This window comes from Anguilla rostrata, chromosome 6 (genome assembly GCF_018555375.3).
Source record: "Anguilla rostrata isolate EN2019 chromosome 6, ASM1855537v3, whole genome shotgun sequence".
Taxonomy (NCBI): Eukaryota; Metazoa; Chordata; class Actinopteri; order Anguilliformes; family Anguillidae; genus Anguilla; species Anguilla rostrata.
Window position 1 is genome coordinate 3,940,964 of NC_057938.1, and position 20,132 is coordinate 3,961,095.

The following is a 20,132-nucleotide window of genomic DNA, read 5'->3' on the forward strand; positions in this document are numbered from 1 at the left end:
GTCGCCTCCATTTTTATTTTACCAGTTAAGACATTTTTTTACCCTCTTTTCATGCAATACAGCAACATAGTAGCACAATGTGAACATGTGACTTTTATTCTTCATGGCACACACAGCCATTTGTCACATAATGTGGCTTAAGACAGTAAATAATCCCACTATACATGAAAAGCATAGTTAAGAAAATTAAGCAGCTTGTTAAAATTGTGCGACGGCAATTGTGGTTGGAACGAACACCAGCAGAAACCGGGAGGGGGGGGTTCAGGTCCAATGTTGGGAACCACTGGGTATAGACAAACAGTATTCAAGACAAATTCAGGTGTATGCTTATAAAAAGTACAACAGCTGATTAAGTTACGAGTTGGTTTTAAGTCTAATTTTACCAGAATCGCCCGTAATCAACTGTATAACTTGTAACCATTTACAACAGTATGCTATAGAAAGTTCTGCACTAGCAAGTTCAGCAACCAAGTGTCAGCATCATTAGCTACTGTTAAACCAATGGGTCCACTAAATTGTGTATAAGACCATCGCTGGATGTTCACAGACGCATCTCTCTTAAAATATAAGTTTTGTTTAATAACGTCCGACTTCGTTAACACCACTGCACGGTGATCTGATATTGAAACTTGTGTCACGTTATACATCTTTTGTGTATCGAACGCGCCACTGCATGTGTGGATATAGGTATGAAGTATGCATGCAGTATATATATTCTACGTTGTACATACAGTCGGTGATATGCACACATTACTGCAGTAAATACTAGCGTGTAAATATTTGTGACATGTGACAATTGCATGAAGTGCTCCTACAATAAAGACGTTAACGCTACCTAGATAGGCTAGCTATATTACCAGCGCTACTCGGTCCCTGAGCTAGCAGAGCTAGCTACACACGAGGCAGGGCATTCAGCTAGGCCATCTACTGGCTAGCTTACTAGCTAAAAACTGCAACCTTACTAGCCATCACCAACGTCAAGATATCTTTACACAGGGGGAATGGATGTTCAAAGTACATAGTAAAAAAATCCACCTTCTACTAACTTCAATGACCTAAATAGCTACCAGTATTTAATTAACATAAATTAATCATAACATAAATCGGTGGCCGCGAATAGCTAGCTAGCTAGATACGGAAACTGCTTCGGCCGAGTCGCTTTGGATAACGTTACCTTGCAAGATATGAACCAGGGTTAGCTATCAACCTGGATAGCTAGCGATTCCATGCAACAGCTAGCTACATTTATCCCATGTTCAACAGAATACATGGAAGTAAAACAATTTAATATTGCTAAGCACATGTGTCTGGTTAACAAGAATAGCACGTACTGTAGTCGATTCCCCTTTTCGAATATCTGTTATTCAGCAGTATTAGCTGGCCAACGTTAGCTAAATGGCGCCCAGGTCCACAGTCATCTTTCCTGCTACTCGATGCTACTCAACTCACCCACAATATCCAAAGAAGTGTCTAGTTAAAGATAACAGACTGGTCTTAAGAAGATTCTGTCTTTGTACAAGAGGTAGTTCTCAAGCGTTGTGGCTTAAGTGTATTGGCCTAACACTCTTCTTACAAAATCTAGCCGCCTACGGCCTCCATGTCTATGCTTACTTCTTGGATCGCTATGGCTGCCCGCTGCCTGTTCGCAGTGACGACTTGACGCAAGCGGCGGGAGAATCAAACGTCATTGCGTAGGGAACGGCGGCTTGGTCGCAGCAGTTACGAAGAAGCATACATATCATAATAGATAAAATAAAATTATAAAAATATAATCTTTATGCAAAATGATATATTCATATGATTCGCCACTAGGCTTTTTACATTCTCAATGTGATACCATCTCTTTTAATTGCATTTGGTGTCATAGGTAGCTTCATAAGGATACGTCTCTGTCTTTGATAATGCACAGGTGATCTCATTGCGTCTATATATTGTCTTTGTCGATTTTTTTTCTTCTGTTGCCTGAATTACTAATTGTTATTTGATGTAAGCTTATATTGGTTATACAACTGCGATATTAGTTGACTTGGTTACAAAGTCTAGAGAGCAAGATTTAGAACCTACAGATGAGGACAGGTGATGCATTGAATGTGGTTAGATGTGAGAAGTTGTCCCGTTGTGTGAAACATCCCTGCGCTGTGGTCACTGGCTTTTGATTCATTCTCTCTCTACTATAAATACCCTTGGCTCCAAGACCCATGCAGGGATGGGGGAGGGGCTGAAAAAAAGGCTGGACAGGGGGGAGGAGAGAGTAAAAGGCAGGCTCAAACCAAGGCTTAGCCAATCACCTCTCCTCGTCTCTTCCTGGCTTCAGCCCTTCCTGAGTCACTGTCGTCAGCCAGTCAGTCAGACCGCCTGGGCAGGATACGTCGATCTCAAACCCACGTCCCCCACGAAAAACAGGACAGGACGGCGCAGAACAGACACACCATTGCAGGTCAGAGGCGTCCATTAAAGATATTGATACATAACCACAAAAAAATACCTGCCAGTCTGTGCTCACATGAATATATTTGGAACATGGGTTTACATGCAACATTCTAAGTGAATGAATTACATAGGAAGAGGAATAAAGTCTGCAGAAGTACTGCTATTGCCTTCATCTCCTTAAATGATTCATAACCTTCTAATCTTATTTCTAACCATAATCATCGCAAATCTTTGTCGGTCTTTAGTGCGCCTTTGACCACATTAGCACAGGAAACATGTGTCCTGTGATCTCTCCACAGCTCATCATAAATAATGCAGACCTAGGAGAGGCACTAGGACCTGGGGAATGACTGTACTGCCCTGCCTGTGTGCTACAGTAAATATAGCCACAGTGTGCTGCTCTGGGGCCTGAGTTACAGAGTCCAGGACACAGCTGGAGCTCTGTCAGTCTCTCTCTCTCTCTCTCTCTGTCTGTCTGTCTGTCTGTCTGTCTCTCCCCCCACCTCTCTAAAACCTCTCTCTCTTTAGAACCCGTCCTCAGCTTTCACAGCGTGTGAATCGCTCTGTGCTTATATGTGAGTTTGTAAGTATAAATGTGGGTGGATGTGGGTGCGAGCGGCATTCTGTATGTGACTGAGTGTATGTGAGGTGTGTGTGTGTGTGTCTGAGAGAGAGAGAGGTAGAGAGAGAGTGTGTGTGTGTGTGTGAGAGAGAGAGGGAGAGAGAGAGAGAGGATGCTGCAGCTGTGCCGGATCACGGACGCCCTGCTGATCGCCAACGCGCGCTCGGCCTGCAGCGACGAGCTGATCCGGCAGGAGGGCGTCACGCTCTGCATCAACGTGTCCAGGCAGCAGCCCTTCCCCTCGGCCCGCGTGGGCACCCTCCGGGTGCCCGTCTACGACGACCCCGCCGAGAACCTGTACCGGTACTTCGACCGCTGCGCCGACGCCATCCAGGGCGAGGCGGGCCGCGGCGGGAGCACCGTGGTGTACTGCAAGAACGGGCGCAGCCGGTCGGCGGCGGTCTGCGCGGCCTACCTGATGAAGCACCGCGCCCTGCCCCTCGCGGACGCCTTCCAGGTGAGGCCGGTGCGCCCGCACGTGCTAACCAGCTAGCGCCGCGCGGCAGCAGTGCCGCCCTGCCTGCCGAGCCTTTCAGGGGACTCTGGGAGTTTATCGGGCTGCGCTTGACACCGTGCTAGTCATTTTTAAACGGCAGGATGGGAGGACCCACTGGTAGACTCTGAGTTGGGTTAAGGAGGGTCGCGAGATTGGTATTATGTGAAAAAAAATGTTTTGCCTTATACTAGGCATTTCCCATTCAACCGGTCTTATTAAATGCTGCACAAGCTATGTGCATAGTCGGTATACTGTACATGCATTTGTGTTGACATGTTTTAAAAAAAACCCCCATATTCCATGTATTTACCATGTATTAGCGTGTATTTTATTTTAAGAGTGGGTCACTCTTAAAATGCATTTGCTAATTACACATCTTTTTAAGCAAACAATTTTTTATTGATAATATATATAGCTTGATATGATAGACCCTTTAGCTGTGGGGGTCTATCATATCAAGCTATATATATTATCAATATAAAATTCCGTTACAAGTCGGTTTACGATATATGTATCTCAGGTCTGCTGGTCTCGGGTGTTTGTTTAGTCTCAGGTGTTCAGATTGCCATGTGTGTTTCTTAGGTGTGTCTTAATGGATGTAACATTACATTAATGGCATTTGGAGACGCTCTTATCCAGAGCGACTTACACAACTTTTTTACACAGCATTTACATTGCAGCCATTTAGACAGCTGGATGTATACTGAATTCGAACCCTGTGACCTTTAGGTCACAAGACCAGTTCTTTACTCATTATACTACACTGCCACCCCATGCATTTCATGTGTACACCTCCTCTCACAGAGATGTAATATATTTGAAAATATATTTCAATAAAATATAATATCAATATATTGCAACACTTCATAATATATTGGGAAACATAAATTATTTCCATTAATTATTTCCAAGATATTGCACCTCATTGCATTGCTGTGAAATATATCACCATTATGTTTTCCCAAAAAGTCCTCATATTTACAGTATATTGCAATATATTACATTCCCTTTCAGATGGTGAAGACGGCTCGCTCGGTGGTGGACCCCAACCCGGGCTTCTGGGAGCAGCTGGAGAAGTACGAGCAGGAGCTGGAGAGGAGGAGGGCCGAAGGGAACGGCCGTTTGACTCCGCCTCCTCGTTAGTCCCCGCCCCCCAAAGCGAAGGGCTGCAGGCAGCACAACCGACTGAAAACACTTGAACTTCGTCTATTTATTCACTCGTTTATTTATTCATTTGTTTGCTTAGACAGGGTGGTCGGCAGAGAATGCCAGGACTCTTTTAGAGGCAAACTAGAGGGATAGAGGTGGGAAGGGACTTTGTAGACAATCAGCGATCAACATCAAGATCAACTGGTCAGATTTTGAGTTTGAGAGCCAGTTTGTAAATATCACTATGACACCAAGGTTTTTCACCCCTTGTCTTTCGATAACTGCCATTGGAGTCTTAGTAACTACAGTGCGTCAGGACCTTTTTGAACACAGTGCTTAGATCATAGAAAAGACTGCACTGGGGCTTTCACTCGGTCCAGATGGAAAAGCGCCCCCTGCTGGTCCACAGACACCACTTTCAGCAGCAACCTGATCTTTCTTAGGGGTTCTGCACTCCAAAAATACAAAGCAAGCCCAGTGCTGCTCAGATTTCTCTGCTTAGCATGAGACTGCTACAGAATGACATGTATTCTTACTATCAAACAATATAGGCTTCTTAATTTTGCATCACATTTAACTTTCTCTACACAAAATTGAGACTTTGTGTCAGCTGTATGTTGCCAGGATTTCCTGGGTCTGTAAGGGCTTCTCATACACTTCATCTTAGATGCCGTCCTAACCAGACAACCTGCAGCAGCCATGGCAGGAAGTGGGTGGAGCCATCAAAGCGTCAGGTGACTGTGACACTGTGTGCATCTCCATCCTTATTGGTTTATCTGACTTTCATGTAGCCCTTCCAGTGTTCTGTAAACCATATAAAGCCACATAACATGCAAGATTAGTATTATCATTAATTCTTGTAATGATCAAATCAGGGGACTTAACTGCCAAATATTAATTAAGAGTAATTCAATAAAAAAAGTAAAATCAATACACAGATTTCACATTTTGCAGTCTGCTGTAACACTGGATTGTTGTAACACTGGATTCTGACAGTAAGTTTCCAACAGCAACATTGACAGTAATGCTTCAGTCACTGTGAAATGGAAATGGCAGCCCCTTCTGAACTGTGTGTAGTAAAGCATGAGTTTAGTCTGCTTGGCTGGGGGGGCCAGTGATGACTCAATGCAGTGTACTGGACGGCACGTCCTGTTCTGAGCTGTGAAACCAGGTGAATCAGCATGACCTGGCCTCACTGAGCTCAGATTGGTCTGCAGGGAAATGAGAATGTCATTTTAGCATGAGCTCATGGCTGTCACACAGTGGAAAGAAGTTACTGTACATCGCTTTGGATAAAAGCGTCTGCCAAATAAATGTAATTTAACGTAAAGTTAAAGGGCTGATATATGTAGCTGGGAAACATGAATTGCGTTTCAACCTTAATTTCAAAAATAAATATTTATTACATTTTAATCTGAGGTTCGTTCTGTGTCCCATTCCTGGCTGGCCAGCGATGCAACCAGATGCAAAAAGTCCAAAGCAGAAGGAAGAAAATGTAAAATTGATGTTATCAGAGCATGGCACTGTGAACCGACACCATGTGGGAATGAAACAAACACTGCTATCAGATCGCAGTTTCCTGCAATTCACATTCCTCTCAGGTTTCCAGTGCAGCAAAGTGATTATGTAATGTAATGCAAGTTCAATAGATAACCTAAGAAGCTACTGCTTTTCAGTGGTAACTGGCTGCAGTGGTGAACATGGGCACACTCTGACACGGGTGCACTGTGATATGGGCGCTGGTACACTTTCGCATGGGTGCCTGTGACGTGGGTCCCTGTGGCATGGGTGATGTGGGTGTTTGATAACTTTTTCCATTAAAGAAATGAAATAATAATTTTAAAAAATGTGTTTCGTGTTCACTCAGGTTCCCCCTGTCTAGTATCACATTTTGTCTACTGATCTGAAGCCATTCAGTGTGATGGAGGAAATCAGGAATGGGCAAATACTGCACTTTTTCATGGCACTGTAATTCATATTACAGAGGCTGACACCACAGGTATCGGTCAGGGTTATTATAGTTGTGGATTTTGCATTAGTTAAAATTTTTTTAGATGGTGTAGATCGTTTTCAATGCCATCTAGTTTCCCTAATCTCCAAATCTGAAACCCCCTCCATGACCTCCCTATTGTACCAACCCTCTCGTTTTCATGTATGTAACATGTGACAGCAACAAAGCACACTGTTTGTAATGGCACCACAGAGGCGGCATAATTACTGCAGCTGTGGCATTTATTCAGACAGGGACATCATGATTTTGTGGTCACCCGGCAAAGAATTCCCAGAAAACCACAGTAACCTTTCAAGGATAGATGACTGCTTAAAATGATGTAGCGGCAGTGTAGAAAAAGCTATTGACCGTATTACATTTACGGTGCGTTACATTTATACCAATTTTTCCCCTAGGCCTACTAGTCATTTAAACTGAAATAATTTCACATTTAAGTAATACTCAGATAAGGTTCAGTGAAAAGTTGTGACTTATACAACTGTCAGGACCTTAATGAAATAATAAACGCATGTCCTTAAGTATTATCATTTTAAGAAATCGGGTCTTATGATTCATACAGCCCCACGAAAACCTTTTTTTTTTTGCCGACAAGGTACGTCAGGTCCCATCCCAGGCCAGAGCACGTGCACATGATTATATCCCTCAACAAAAACGGATCGTTTGTTTGAATGACCCAAAAGCGGATGTGAGGATGTAATTTTAGCAGACAGGCCTACTTTTTTCACTTGGTATCACAAGAGATTTGGTATCACATCTCTAAGGTATTATTGTCTCGTGTAATTGTTTCAGCTGAAATATAGGCAGAGTTTTTAAATGAAAAAAAAAAAAGTTCTCAATCCACACTTATAGTAATTACAATAATTTTTGAAAGTGCATACATGTTGCTTATATTTGTGTGTTAGCAAGCGATGAAACCCATCTAAATTAAGGCTATATCAGTTTGGTCGCTTTATTTTTTTAGACTGGTCGTTGAACTGGGTTACAGTTTAAAAAATGGGGAAATATGGTTGCAGCCTAAAACTACGACACAGAACATACACACAGACAACAAAAGACAAAGCAAAAAAAAAAAAAAAAAACTAAACAAAAAAGAATAAAAACATCTCTGCAGAGAGATAGAAAGTGTAAAAGTTCCCCAAGGGCCTCAAAGATCTCTGTTAATTAATCTGATTGCTGTTGGAATGAATTAGTGCATTAATTACATTTAAATCTAGGCAGCCTGTAACATAAACCAGAAGAAAGAACAAAAAAAAAAAAACTGTACACAACAGATGACTACAGTCTAAGAGGATGAGCTGAGCTTTGAGCTGGACTCTTCTTACACACAGATCGAACTCCTCTGTCTTACTCCACTTGTCTTCCCACACTGGCTGACAATGCCATTTAACGCATTCCTGCTCTTGATACTATTACAAAAAAAAAAAAAAAAAAAACCAGCAAGTCACAGAGAAGCATAAAACCAAGTCAATACATGGTTTTTAAAACATTTCCACGAGGCTTTTTATCAGTATCGACGGATCTTACTGTAGCTTTTTAGCACAAGGCCTCCGCATTGACATCAAATCACAACTTATCATCAGTAACTGAGCCCGGATATTTATAAATACTCACACATTCCACGCAACTGTCCTCTGATGTAGGTTGGTTGAGAAACCTGTGGTCGGGCTCTAACACATTTGTTCTGTCACGCATAGTTTTCGTCTGAGTTTCAGCTTAAGAAAAATAACCTCGGTATCAGTTACCGTCTAAATAGCACGCAGGCCCATTATTGATTAGCCTTTAACAAGAGGCTGGGCAGCAGGCCAAGGAAGCGCATCAGCGAATAAGAGGAAGTGATGATCTTCATTTCACACCGGTTTCATAAAACATTTTCAAAACCGCAGAGGAGATGAGGGGACAACTCCACAGATATAACACCCACTTATCCTGCTGATATAAATAGATTGGCTAAACATGGCATTTTTTAAAAAGCGTATAATATTGCTAATAGGCCTGGATAACAATAAACACTCAGAGTAGCTACAATAGTCCGCACCAAACCCTGTGTATAAAACCCGACCTAAAGCTTAGCGTGTCACTGAATCAAGCAGAGCACACAATTTTGATCACAGTAATATAAACCGTTCCACCGCATAACCATACATTTAGGGAAAGCCATTACTTGGAAGCCATAAAAATATCAATAACCCTTTGCTAACAACAAATAAAATTAACCTTGAACACAAGAATCGATAAAACCGTGCCGTGAAAGCAGCTACCCCATAAGCTTGGCCCTAACCCAAATATATTAACAAGAACATAATAGATATCGCAACACTTCACAATACATTGACAAATACAGAAAACGTTGCCTAGAAACTGCATTGTTGTGACATATTACATTTTCCAAGGGCGAATATATTTACAATATATTGCAGTATATATCATTTTGTCGAGGGTTAATAGGATGACATAACTCTAAGCTGTGCTACTGTAAAATGCAGTGCAATGCCTTTTATCCCTATGGGGGCAATTTTTGTTGTTGCTGGGAATGTTGCGAGGCGGAAAAATTTAAGTAACAACGCATTAAACAATTTAGACAGACCGCTTAGCAGAAATGCTGTGTAGCCTGTTCTAAAAATTATCCTCAAAGGTCCCTGAACCATGAATTAAAAGCGCTGAAAGGATTTCCTAAATGGGCAATGCTCATTACTCTCGACATGCGAAATAAAAGTTCATAAATGAAGCTGAGCTCTCCGCACTTCACTGTTTTCCATGGCAACGTGTGCGCTCGGAGTCCTGAAGCCCGACAGTCCGACCGTCTGTCGCGGCTCTGGTTCGAACACACGCCAACGTTTTCGTCTCAGACAGCTGAGAGTCACCGTTTGCACGTGGGAGTCCACAAACTCCGACTGTGAAACTGTTTGATGACACAATAGCCAATGGCAGTGCACATAGCAGTCAGTGTATATAGCTTTACAGCAGTGGTGGGATAAAACAAGTATTTTCTTAGTAACCCTATGCTTGGTTTTGCATGGGCCATTAAAAATAATTACAATAATTGTTGTAAAAATTGTTCTTCTGACATTCTAAACGGATAGTCTGTTTGTAAAAAAAAAAAAAAAAGTATGGATGTGTCTGAAATAGACCACTACTTCCCTATATAGTGGACCATTTGGGACAGGGCCTGTGTTTCTATCATAGACATGCATATTGAACTAGACAGGCAATCGCTCCTTTAGCTAACCTAAGCTCGTGAAGCCCTGGAAGGAAGCCTGTACTGTGCATGCTGAGGCAAACATTGGCTCCTACGCGAAAATCATGTGGAAAATAACTCCCATGTATTGAAATGATTACATTTCATATGAAAAAGATGCAGATTGACCTTACATCGCCAATGCGTTTTGTTGGAAAAGGGTTGCTAAATCTGTAATGTAATGTAATGTAATGTAAAAATAAAAACTATGTAATCAAACATGTAGAACTATTTTAAGAAATATTTTCCTAAGACAAAACAACTACTGTTTCACAAAATGCTACATACAATGAAATTTATGATCAGGAAACATTTACAAATCCTCTAGAACGTTGTGGCCCACACATTATGCCTGAAATTTCCAAAAACTACCACTGGGTGGAGCTTTGGGAACACTCAAAATCCAGTTAGGTGGGAATTAGGATAAATGAGGACAGGGTGGATATGAATTGTTGGACTGGATTAAATTTACGAGGATGAAGATTAGGGTTAAGGTTTAGACTTAAAATGGCATTTAAATTGTTGTTTTTCTTAAGTGATTATTTTTCATAACTAGACTTAAGCTGATGGTTTAAACAGCAGCAGTGCAGCAATTTGGAAGCATTGCATAGGGATAGAGAAAGTTACAATATCCATAATGAATTCATTCGAGTAGCACTGATGCAACCTGAAATGTTTTGCCTGGTTCAACAATAAATGCTGTACAAGATCCAAATAAGATACATTTGATACCCATTTCTTCAGTCACGCAAAAGTTAAAAAAAAATATAAAGAAAATGATTAGAATATAACTCAGCATGTTACATTAGGCTACTGGCCAACTACTGGCTGGACTTCACAGTATAATTAATGGTATTCAGTGATTCCACCCACACAGTTAAAGTTGTTTTTCAGTGAATATCAACAAGTCTGGTTGGTAGCTAGCTAGAGCAGGCCTCTTCCCTACAGGTACGACACTTTAAAGGGGTGACAAGTAAGTGTGCAATGCTGCCTGTGTGGGTGGATGTTCTGAATCAGTACCTGCGTCAAAAGCAACTGTTATGCCATAGGGGGTTGAGAGCGAGGCAGGGGTTGCAGAAGTGGTCTGGTCTGCCTGGGGCCCGAGCAAGCATTTAATCTGGCCCTGGTTGTAACTTGTGCCCACAGCTAGAAAATAGGATTGAGGGAACTCGGGAGCGAGACACAGCCCCAAAAAAAAAAAAAAAAAAAAACGCGGCATCGTCTACAACTTCGCTGCAGCTTCTCGCGCTCAGACTTCGCCCCAGTGGGATTCCCTTCTGAGATCTGCAAACCGACGCCATTTTTAGTTTTGAGTCCACGCCATTAGCGAGGTGAGTCAAGCACGTCTCACGCCGATTTTCCTCCGTGGAAGGAGCATGTACCGCAGAACAATTGGCAGCTCATACAACCCACTTGCCTTCATAAACTTTTTTTTTGCGGGGAATGATTAAAGAACAGTAAATAGCCGCAAGAGCGAACGCGCATTTTTCTAGAAACTGAGAAAGCCGTATAAACCATGCACAGCTAATGAATGCTGCCTAAGCCCGTATATTTAAGTGCTTGTAAATCACTTTCAAAGACACTCTTTCGTAATGCCTAATGAGTTTCCCCACTTAAAAATGAAGTCCAGGTTCCTCACACATCCATGTTATGTCACTCGAAATGTTGAGAGAACGTCTAAATGAGAATGTGTGGGTGAGTGCATATGAAATTGTGATGAGTCATAGCTGTACGGCTGTCTTTGATATAATCCCTTCCTGAAAGTTGATGGATAAATTGACCGTTAAGAGTTTAAAAAAATGGCTCTAATAAATCTCTGCAAGCAAGGGATGACTTATTTCTAAGACAGCGGACGTGAGCAGCATCTAGCAAAGCCGGAAATGATTTTGCTGTCACCCATTGCAGCAAAATATCCCGACGTATGCACGTTTAAGCGCGGTCAACATGTTATTGCACGAATAAAACTTAAAAAGCCACACAGGCAGGCAACAGCGAAGAGAGATAAACAACACCTCTCTTGTGTGTCCTATCGTTACCTCACCAATGCGACACTGCACTTGAGTAGCCTATCTTCAGCCTTTGGCCGTGAAGAGCTCAACCCTCTTTGTATACGAGTCCGACTACTTATTATTTATTAAGAGAAAGTGGGGTTTCTGAACCTACTTCAGACGTTCCTCTTTTCCTGGTTGAATTTATTTCTGATTTTGCTGAAGTTGTTTTGTTCTCGCCGTCGCTGTGTTAGTACAGGGTTTAGATCTGCTTCCTCCTGGTGGTTGGTCGTGGTATTTATTTTAACAATATCACTGGTGTTGGCTTAGCACTGTGTTAGCACAATGTCATTTTCAGAGAGTGTTCGTGGCCGTGTGCGGAGAGCACGTGCATCACTGCGTTCGGGGCACGGTAATGACAGTGTGTGCACCGCGGTGTTCAGAGGGAGTGTTCAGGGCAGTGTAATGAGCGTGCCCAGCGCAGTGTTCAGAGGAATTGTTACTCAGCGGACCGCTTAGCACAGCGTGATGGCCGCCGCGCGGCTCCAGATGGTGGCGGGCAGCAGCAGGGCGATCGGTGGCCAGGCTGGTGAGCAGTCAGAAGGGAAACAGCTGTGGGAGCAGAGAGCACAGAAGAGGCTCTGCGTGCCACCAAAATTCCCTGCACTGATTGCTGCTCTTTTCCAGGCTCGAAATGAACTGGTTTTATTTCTTTCTTTCCTTTTTTTTTTTTTTTTTGGAGTGGAGGGTCAAAGGTCAGTAATGTCAGAGGTGGACCGGAGGCTCCTTGCGTGAGGCCAGGTCGAGCAAGGTAACTGGGCAATGACAGCCAGGGGGAATATTTCCTACTGTAATATATGAATGTATTTCAGTATAGCGTATAGCCAGTGTTATATAGGAGCTGCGGAACGCATGTGAAGGGGGTATGTATATCATTAGCTGACTACGAACAGGAATCCACAGCACATTTGTCGGGTGAGTTGGCTGGGGTTGCCTGGGTAACCACTGCATTATTTTCTCCCCGTAGCGTATCAGGGATCCGCATGCTACCGGTTGTCACGAATGTAAGATAACGGATCACTTCCTGTTAGCACCCTCTCTCCTGCCATATTATGCGGCCTCTAGCGTGGAAAACAGGCTAACGGGCGAGCGTATCGGCGTACTTCGTTCAATTTTCTCCAGCATCGATACTTTTTTTTTTTTTTTAACCCCCCCTTGTCAAGAAAGGGAGAAGGACGAAGAAATCCGTCATTTCAGTATCACCTCCGTCTCTCAGCAACCAGTTAATTTACTTGCTAAGGACTCCCCTTAAAATGTTAGGAAACATTTTGAGGCAGGTCGCATTCTATCTCAGGAAAGGAAACGTCAACAGGGGCGCCGGTGGAGATCGCCTGAAGCGGGCTGCGTGGGTCTGACCTCCGCATCAGCGCCGAAACCGTTCGGAAAATACAGCGGTTACCTGTGTTAATCTCCGAAAGGAACCCCCGTACCCTCAAAGAGCTTTCCAAGGCTAAAGACAGTACATGGCCGCGAGTCCAGATGTGACCTCCATTTGGCAATAGCCTCGTATTAGGAAGGAAGGGAGGGAGGGAGGGAAGCAGCGTCTAGCGTACGAACGGGGACTTGTTTGCACAAGTCAGCCTTGATCTCATTTTATTACTTTTAAACGGGGTTGGATGCATTCCTCTGGTGTAATGCGCATTATATTAATTTTGTCCTTTTGTCCAACGCTTATTTATAATTTCAGCCTTAATCCGGTAAACCCGCTGACGGTGTAGCCATTTATCATTTGTTGATTATTTTATCTGCAGTCATTTCCAAACCCTTTTTTTCCCCTTTTAGCAGCCATTTTTGTTCCTCTCTGCTCATTAAGTTAAGACCCAGCTCTGTGCCTAAGTGCTTCCAGGGAGTTTAGGGGTAATTAGCCTAATGGATCGATGAGCTGTAATTCCTAATGCTTCGCTCATATTTGAACAAGCGCGAGAATGTGTTTTCTTTGGCCCTGATTGGCCGGCCAATCAGTTCAGCGGTTAACGAGGGAAGGGTATTAAGCGTGTGTATTCTCCCATAGGGGCCAATACAGAGAGGAATCAGAGCAGAACTGGCACAAACTGGGGTCACTAGACGTGCATAGAAAACCTCACCAACATTTGTACAATGGTGACTTATACCAGGTTAGAAGTATTCATTAGCAAGGCATGACCTCATGCATCTCCCCGTTAGTGCCTCTTATCCTCCAGTGCAAGGCCGCTATAACCTTGTCCTGGAGGGCTGTAGGGTTGGCTTTTGTAGTTACTCCATACTCAAATGATATAAAAAAAAAATTAAATCAGTTAAACCTAACTCTCTTCATCAGAGGGGTGTGGTGTGAAGCGAGACCATGGGGTTTGCGATCCAGGATCAAAATCCTAAACTTGGTTTTCTGTATCATGAAGCGGATTTACCTTAAATCGGGCTATATCGCCATGGTTACTTACACTCCATGACTAACCTGCTCTGGGGCGGTTTATGTTCGGGTTCCCATCGAGTTTGGGGATGTTTTCACAGGGAGGGGATTATTTTGGCCAGTTTATCGCAGATTAAGCCTAGTCCTAGACTAAATTCAATTTTGAATGGAGATAGCCTAATCTATACAAAACTCAGTTTAATCCAGGACTAAGCTTAATCTTTGTCAGTGAAACCAGCCCTTGGAGACTGAATTAATCCACTGGCTTTTTTTTGAGGATGTGCTCCACAAAATATATAGGCTGCATTCTCAACGGAGGGAACACAGTGCATATGGAAGTTTCTTGAACCATATGCGTCCATACCTTACTTTAAACATGGGACAAAAAGCCCCTGGTTCATTGTGTATGAATTGATTCTTTGATGTGAAAACAAAAACAGCATATTGTATGACTTTCCATGCCCCCTGGGCTTGGCACCTCCATGCAGGGGCATCCTCGTTGTTATGTACATCCATGGTGCAGCACAATTGTGCATTGCTACAGTATGTAGGGTCAGTGAATGTGGTCTGTTCAGACAATTCAAACCTTTGAACCCTGTCAGTGAAGTAAAAAAATGTATATTGAATTTTGTGTTAAAGGACAAAACGTTAGGAACCAGTTGGTGTTTGTTTCTGGGCCCTGGAGAACAGGCAGTGTGTGGCGGAAAGTTTGGCCATTTTACAAATGAATAAACTCATTTAGATCTGTCATTGCTGTGCATTTTGTCATAATTGGCAAAGAACAGAGTGGTTGGGGTTGGGGTGGGGGGGGGGGGGGTGGAAGCAATTTTCTGTATTAAATGAAGCTCAGCTGCAGGAAATTGCATATGCGCAACTTTCATTCAAAGACAAATTACACTTCACTTCTAGTGCATGTTTAGACAGTTCCAAACACAATTAAAGAGTGGGAATTTTTGTTCCAAAAGTATTGTGAATAAGTTATACATTATAAGGAATGTAAACCGGGCATGTAAAATCAAGTGCTAATACTGTCATTCCTGTAGTGGCAGTGGGAGAGGAGTGGTCACCCTGTCACCCTCCAACAATGTAACACAATAATAACACAATCCCTGCAACTCGTGGAACATTACCAGACATCAGCTTTTGCATACTGTTATAGTAAGCCTAAGGTCTGCTAATACACACATAGCTGCAATGTGGTCAAAATGACACTCAAAGTTAGTTACATTTTGTCTTGCGTAAATTGAGTATCCACATGTACTACACATATTTGGCATCCTAATAAAAATATATTGGAGGTAATTAATTTGCTTTACGTGGTGGGAAATCCAGATGTTATGAGAGACAAGGGGCATCTGCCTGAGGAGCCTGTGCTGGCTGTGCTCTCAGCTCTCTGTGTAACCACTGAAAATGCTTCACTCCAGACATGCAGCTAAAATATAGTGTAGGGCCCAGGAAACTGGTATATGCTGCTCTAAACTGATACTTGGATAAAATGGTGTCTCTAGGGTGCCTGAAAAAAAATGTTTTGCAGCACTGCTGGTGCATTCCAATGACTTGTTTTTGCCTGATTTTTTATTTTTATTTTTTTAGAATGGAAGGCGGGTAAAACGGGTAAAAAAAAAAAAATGTGAAATCGACGTCTGGACTCACGCGTTGTCAATGCGTTGGGAACGCGCAGACGGCACGTCGACAACGCGTGAGTCCAGGAGGCGGCTTCTCGTATTTCTGCAGACTGAGATCCTCGGGTAAGGCGTTGCTAGCCATTCCAAAGTCAAGGCTGAAAACCAACGGCGACGGGGCCTTTGTGTGTCAGAGCCCCTACACTTTGGAACAATCTGCCAGAAAATATCAGGCTTGCAGAGTCAGTTCCCCATTTTATTTCACTTCTTCAGACATATTTTTATAATGAAGCGTTTATTGGGTGATCTTTTATGTTATGTTATTTTATTATTTGTATTTGTTTCTGTGCTTTGTATTGACTATTGTGAAGCACCAGCAGTACTGTGCTCAGATCTGCATTGTTTATTTTAACGATGTTAGGGATGCCATGTTTGTTTTTTTTCCCCTCTTTTTTTGACAGTGACTTTCGCTCTTCACAATCAAGTCGCATGGCTGAATATTTTACTGAAGCAATTTGGGTTAAGTACTTTGCTGAAGGGTAGAACAGCAGGTAGAAATCAACTCCGGCTGTAAGTGGCACCCCAACATACAATGTAGCCAGTCTATTCCATTCTATTGCATCCCATGCAAACTACCTCAAATCATACTGTCGTGGAAAATCTCACTTTACCATGAAGGAAGACCGACTGCTTTCTTGTATTTAAAAAAAAAAAAAAAAACATTTGATGATGAGTTAATCAGTGAAAAAAGTCTAACACACTCACATGGAGAGGTCAGAGTAACTCCAAAGAAAGAGTGAGAAAACGCACATTATATTGGGAACAAATCTCGGACCTTGCCCTTGTGAAGTCATCTTATTGATTACAGATAGGCGGCTGAAGAAGTCGAGTCATTGCATTCGCACAGCAACAGTTTTATTCACACAAGAACACATTCCCGCAGTCGTCTGCTCTTGCTGCAGATATTGGCTTTTTTGGCTTGCCTGGGTGTTTCATGCTTTTATCTTGGTTGTCATTCTGAACTTTGAGAAATTCCGAGTTTCTGGCCTTTTTCACTTAGGGCCTGCACAAGCTGAAGGAGAGGTTACTTGACTCTGTGTACTTTGGCAGCACGCAATCAATACCATGTTTATAAATGAAAGATTGTGAATTTTGTTTCACGATATGTGGGAGTCCATTAAAAAAAAAATGATATTGTTCATGAGGTTTGGGAAGGGGTGCCAATTCAGTCAGCACTTTGGACACGGTAGGCTTAGTTTCGTAAAGGGAAATTGTTCTTATAAGATGTATTGAAGGAAAATAATAATAAAAAAAAACGAATTGTTGCAGATACCCATAAGCATGAACCTACAGAACTTGACATAAACTGCTTTGTGTTAGGGGGATCTGTTTTTTTGTTGAGGGGGGTGAGAGGTAATTCATGTCAAATTTTATCGTTTCTTAAAAATTTATGATCTGTTCAGTCTTAAATGACAGCTGGCAGTTCTCTTAAAACTAATTTTATCACACGTTCATAAATGCAGACCGTCGATCGATTTTAAAGTGACCATTTGTAGCAATTTGGCTCAATAACCACATCTCCCATCCGACTGAATCTTTTCTTAAAATTTGAATTTGTTCTCCCAAATTTGTAAATGCAGATCATGCAGAAATCCGAAATTGGCCATTTGTGACTTTTGCGGCTCGGTAAATTAATTTGCCCGGAACACGCCGGAGCGTGCTGCCGCACGGTGACTCCCAGCACCATCGTTCCAGATGACCCGAATTAGAGCTGTCGTAAAACCCAAAATCAGAAGCGATGACACCGCGCGCCATTAACCTCCGAGCCTGTCGTGACCGATCGAGGCGTCGCCCGCAATCAGGCCGGCCCCCGTCTCGAAAGGTGGGCTCCGCCACGCGGTGCCAGCTCGCCCCCCTGTCCACCCCCGCACCCCCCCTCTGTCCTCCCCCTCCCTTAAATTATGTCCGTTCGCGGCCAATCTCCTGCCCCCCATCAGCACGATGAACTTCGCGTTAGCTCCCGATGGCAGCGGGAAGGCGCGCCGCTCTCCAAGCCCCCCCCTTTTCCAACGAACGGGGGACTGCGAAACCGCTCCCGAAATTTACGAGCGCCTCCGCGGTTTAAGGCGTCGCAAGGACACCGCGCGGATGAGCGCTGGCCCAGGAGAGGGGGACGCGCGGAAATATATTGAAGACTTGCACAGAATTACACTGAAATATGGATCCCGGACCAGAATAACGGGGGGGCGGGGAGGGGAGGGAGTAATATGCTCTCCGCTCAAAGACAATCTAAACTGAAGAGTGACTGTGATAGGAAGCGATAGTACATCACCCAACCCGGCTCCCTCCGCGGTAATACAGTGGAATTAATGCAAAGCGCATTCGCGTTTCTGTTTCCCCCGCAATCCATGTGTGGGATGCCCGCTTTTGAGATGCCCGTGTCATTTCCTGTGCCCTCTCAACCACTGGTACGAATGGCAAGGACACAACCCCCCCCACCCCCACCCTCCCACCCCCGTATGAATATACGTCCCTATGCCTGTCGTGCCTGTTCCGCGAGCCGTATGGAATACAGTTGGCCTGGAAAACCTCTGCTGAGCGCGAGATCCCTCATCGTCGTGACCCGTATCCGCGGCAGCCGCAGATTTCATTCGTGCCCGCGCGTCGTGTTTGTTGATGCGTTCGCGGTGATTTTAACCTGTCAGACGAACCCCTTCAGCGATAGCGCGGTATCGGTGTCGGCGGTGTGGCGGAGTCGACTGCTCAATCAGGCTGTCATTTCCAACGGGAGCGTTCGCGGCGCGGCTGAGCCGTGCGTCGCCGCCCGTAGTTCAGCCATCGCTCTAAAACTCTGAGGGGGGGGGGGGGGGGGGAAGTGTAATACTTGCATTTACTGAGTAATATTCAAGGACGAAACTTGACGGAATCCCATTTACTCCAGTCGGGGGGACCAGCTGCGCAAGCCAACGCGGTCTGGTCTGGTCTGGTCTGGTCTCATCTGGTCTCATCTGGTCTGGTCTGGTCTGGTCTGGTCTGGTCTGGTCTGGTCTGGTCTGGTCTGGTGTCATCGTGCCGCTGCGGTTAGATGGTGACCTATCAAAGCGAAGGGCGAAGGGCGCGGGACGCAGGTTGATAACGCGGCTAGCTGTTACATTTCAAAAAAAAGTGTGTCAGCTGTTTGTCAAAGCACGACCTTTATGGGTCCAATTTTCGACAAAGCGGAGGAGCTCCGGTGGCGGAGGGAAGGAACGGGGGGGGGGGGGGAACTGGCTCCTCGCCCCCTCTTTCCCACTGACAGGCTGGTGACGGAGACCAATGTAGCCCTAAGGCAGGGGCGCGCAACAAGGGCCGATCCGTTTCAGGGTCTCGTGCCGACTTCTATTCTTAATCGTTCGGTTAGCTCGATCATATCTTGAGCGGAAAATGGCAAAAGCACCAGCTGCAGCTGGCTGCACACCGTGAGCGTGTTCTAAAGAGTTTACTGAGCTGTGCTCAAGTCCAGGAGGTAACCAGCCTAGTTTATAGAGCCATCAGAAAACTAAAACTAAGGTAATTTGTTGGAACCAAAAAAAACAGCATGCACACCGGCCCCCCAGGACCGGAGTTGTGCACCCCTGCCCTAAGGGCATCAGACACCAGCCCGTGCAAGCGTAATTGTATATTTAAAAAATAAAAAATAAATAAAGACACCAGTATGGCAATGTAGCCACACGTTGCATGCATGATGCCATTGCCTCGTGTGTATTGATTGAGCTTCTTATTGAGCCTGATAAAAACGGACAGTTTTTTGTGCCCGTTGGTTAGCAGAGCCACTTAGCGACGCTGCAAACGCGCTCGCTGGTCGGGGGAATGTTGTTGGCCAGGTCTGGCGCGGTCCTCCATGTAAATCAGGTGAGTGCACTTATGTTCTCTTGCTCTTTAAGCCCCTCTGGGCGAGAGTGTCTGCTAAATGAGTATAATGTAAAGTAATGTAATTTAAAGCGATTCCTTAAGACCCCGCGTATTTCCAGGAATCCTGTAACTCACATTACAGAAGTAAAACATCAGCCTGATGTAAATAGATAGTTACACTTTGATGGGAGTCACTTCTCTGGCGCACTCTTAGATTCTCCGGTGGGAATGGGGAAGGCCTC

At 44.0% G+C, this 20,132-nt stretch overlaps 2 protein-coding genes and 2 long non-coding RNA genes across 7 annotated transcripts in view; 2 read left to right on the forward strand and 2 right to left on the reverse strand.

The window, feature by feature from the left end:
- The window catches only part of wdr33 (WD repeat domain 33), a 38,406-nt gene extending 36,685 nt beyond the window's left edge, over positions 1-1,721 (reverse strand). The window contains exon 1 of one of the 3 annotated variants that reach the window (XM_064341627.1): positions 1,612-1,721. The gene's annotated coding sequence lies outside the window, so the exon portion shown is untranslated. Of the gene's footprint in view, positions 1-1,331 lie in introns of all 3 variants that reach the window. The other 2 variants (XM_064341626.1, XM_064341625.1) reach the window with 2 other exon arrangements.
- Positions 1,722-2,285: 564 nt separating this feature from the next.
- dusp28 (dual specificity phosphatase 28) lies at positions 2,286-6,544 on the forward strand. Of its 2 annotated transcripts, none has more exons than XM_064341648.1 (3): positions 2,286-2,437; positions 2,730-3,509; positions 4,563-6,544. In XM_064341648.1, exons 2-3 carry the CDS (start codon positions 3,165-3,167, stop codon positions 4,689-4,691), a joined length of 474 nt encoding a protein of 157 aa, XP_064197718.1. In that variant the 5' UTR covers positions 2,286-2,437; positions 2,730-3,164; the 3' UTR covers positions 4,692-6,544. The 2 variants fall into 2 exon arrangements, with proteins under 2 accessions (XP_064197718.1, XP_064197719.1); XM_064341649.1 differs by having other exon boundaries at positions 2,298-2,437; positions 2,959-3,509.
- On the reverse strand, positions 4,754-9,972 carry LOC135258271 (uncharacterized). The gene is made up of 2 exons (XR_010330937.1): positions 8,320-9,972; positions 4,754-5,501 (listed from the first exon to the last, which is right to left on the reverse strand). It is a non-coding gene; the product is annotated as an uncharacterized LOC135258271 (long non-coding RNA).
- Positions 9,973-10,956: 984 nt separating this feature from the next.
- Positions 10,957-20,132, forward strand: part of LOC135258273 (uncharacterized) — a 32,892-nt gene continuing 23,716 nt past the window's right edge. The window contains exon 1 of the long non-coding RNA XR_010330938.1: positions 10,957-11,274. This is a non-coding gene — a long non-coding RNA (uncharacterized LOC135258273). The remainder of the gene's footprint in view (positions 11,275-20,132) is intronic.

Excerpts from the sequence above, each read along its gene's own strand:
- dusp28 (XM_064341648.1), top strand. The coding sequence starts at position 3,165 with ATGCTGCAGCTGTGCCGGATCACGGACGCCCTGCTGATCGCCAACGCG. Across the intron at positions 3,510-4,562 it reads CCCTCGCGGACGCCTTCCAG|ATGGTGAAGACGGCTCGCTC; the intron begins GTGAGGCCGGTG and ends ATTCCCTTTCAG.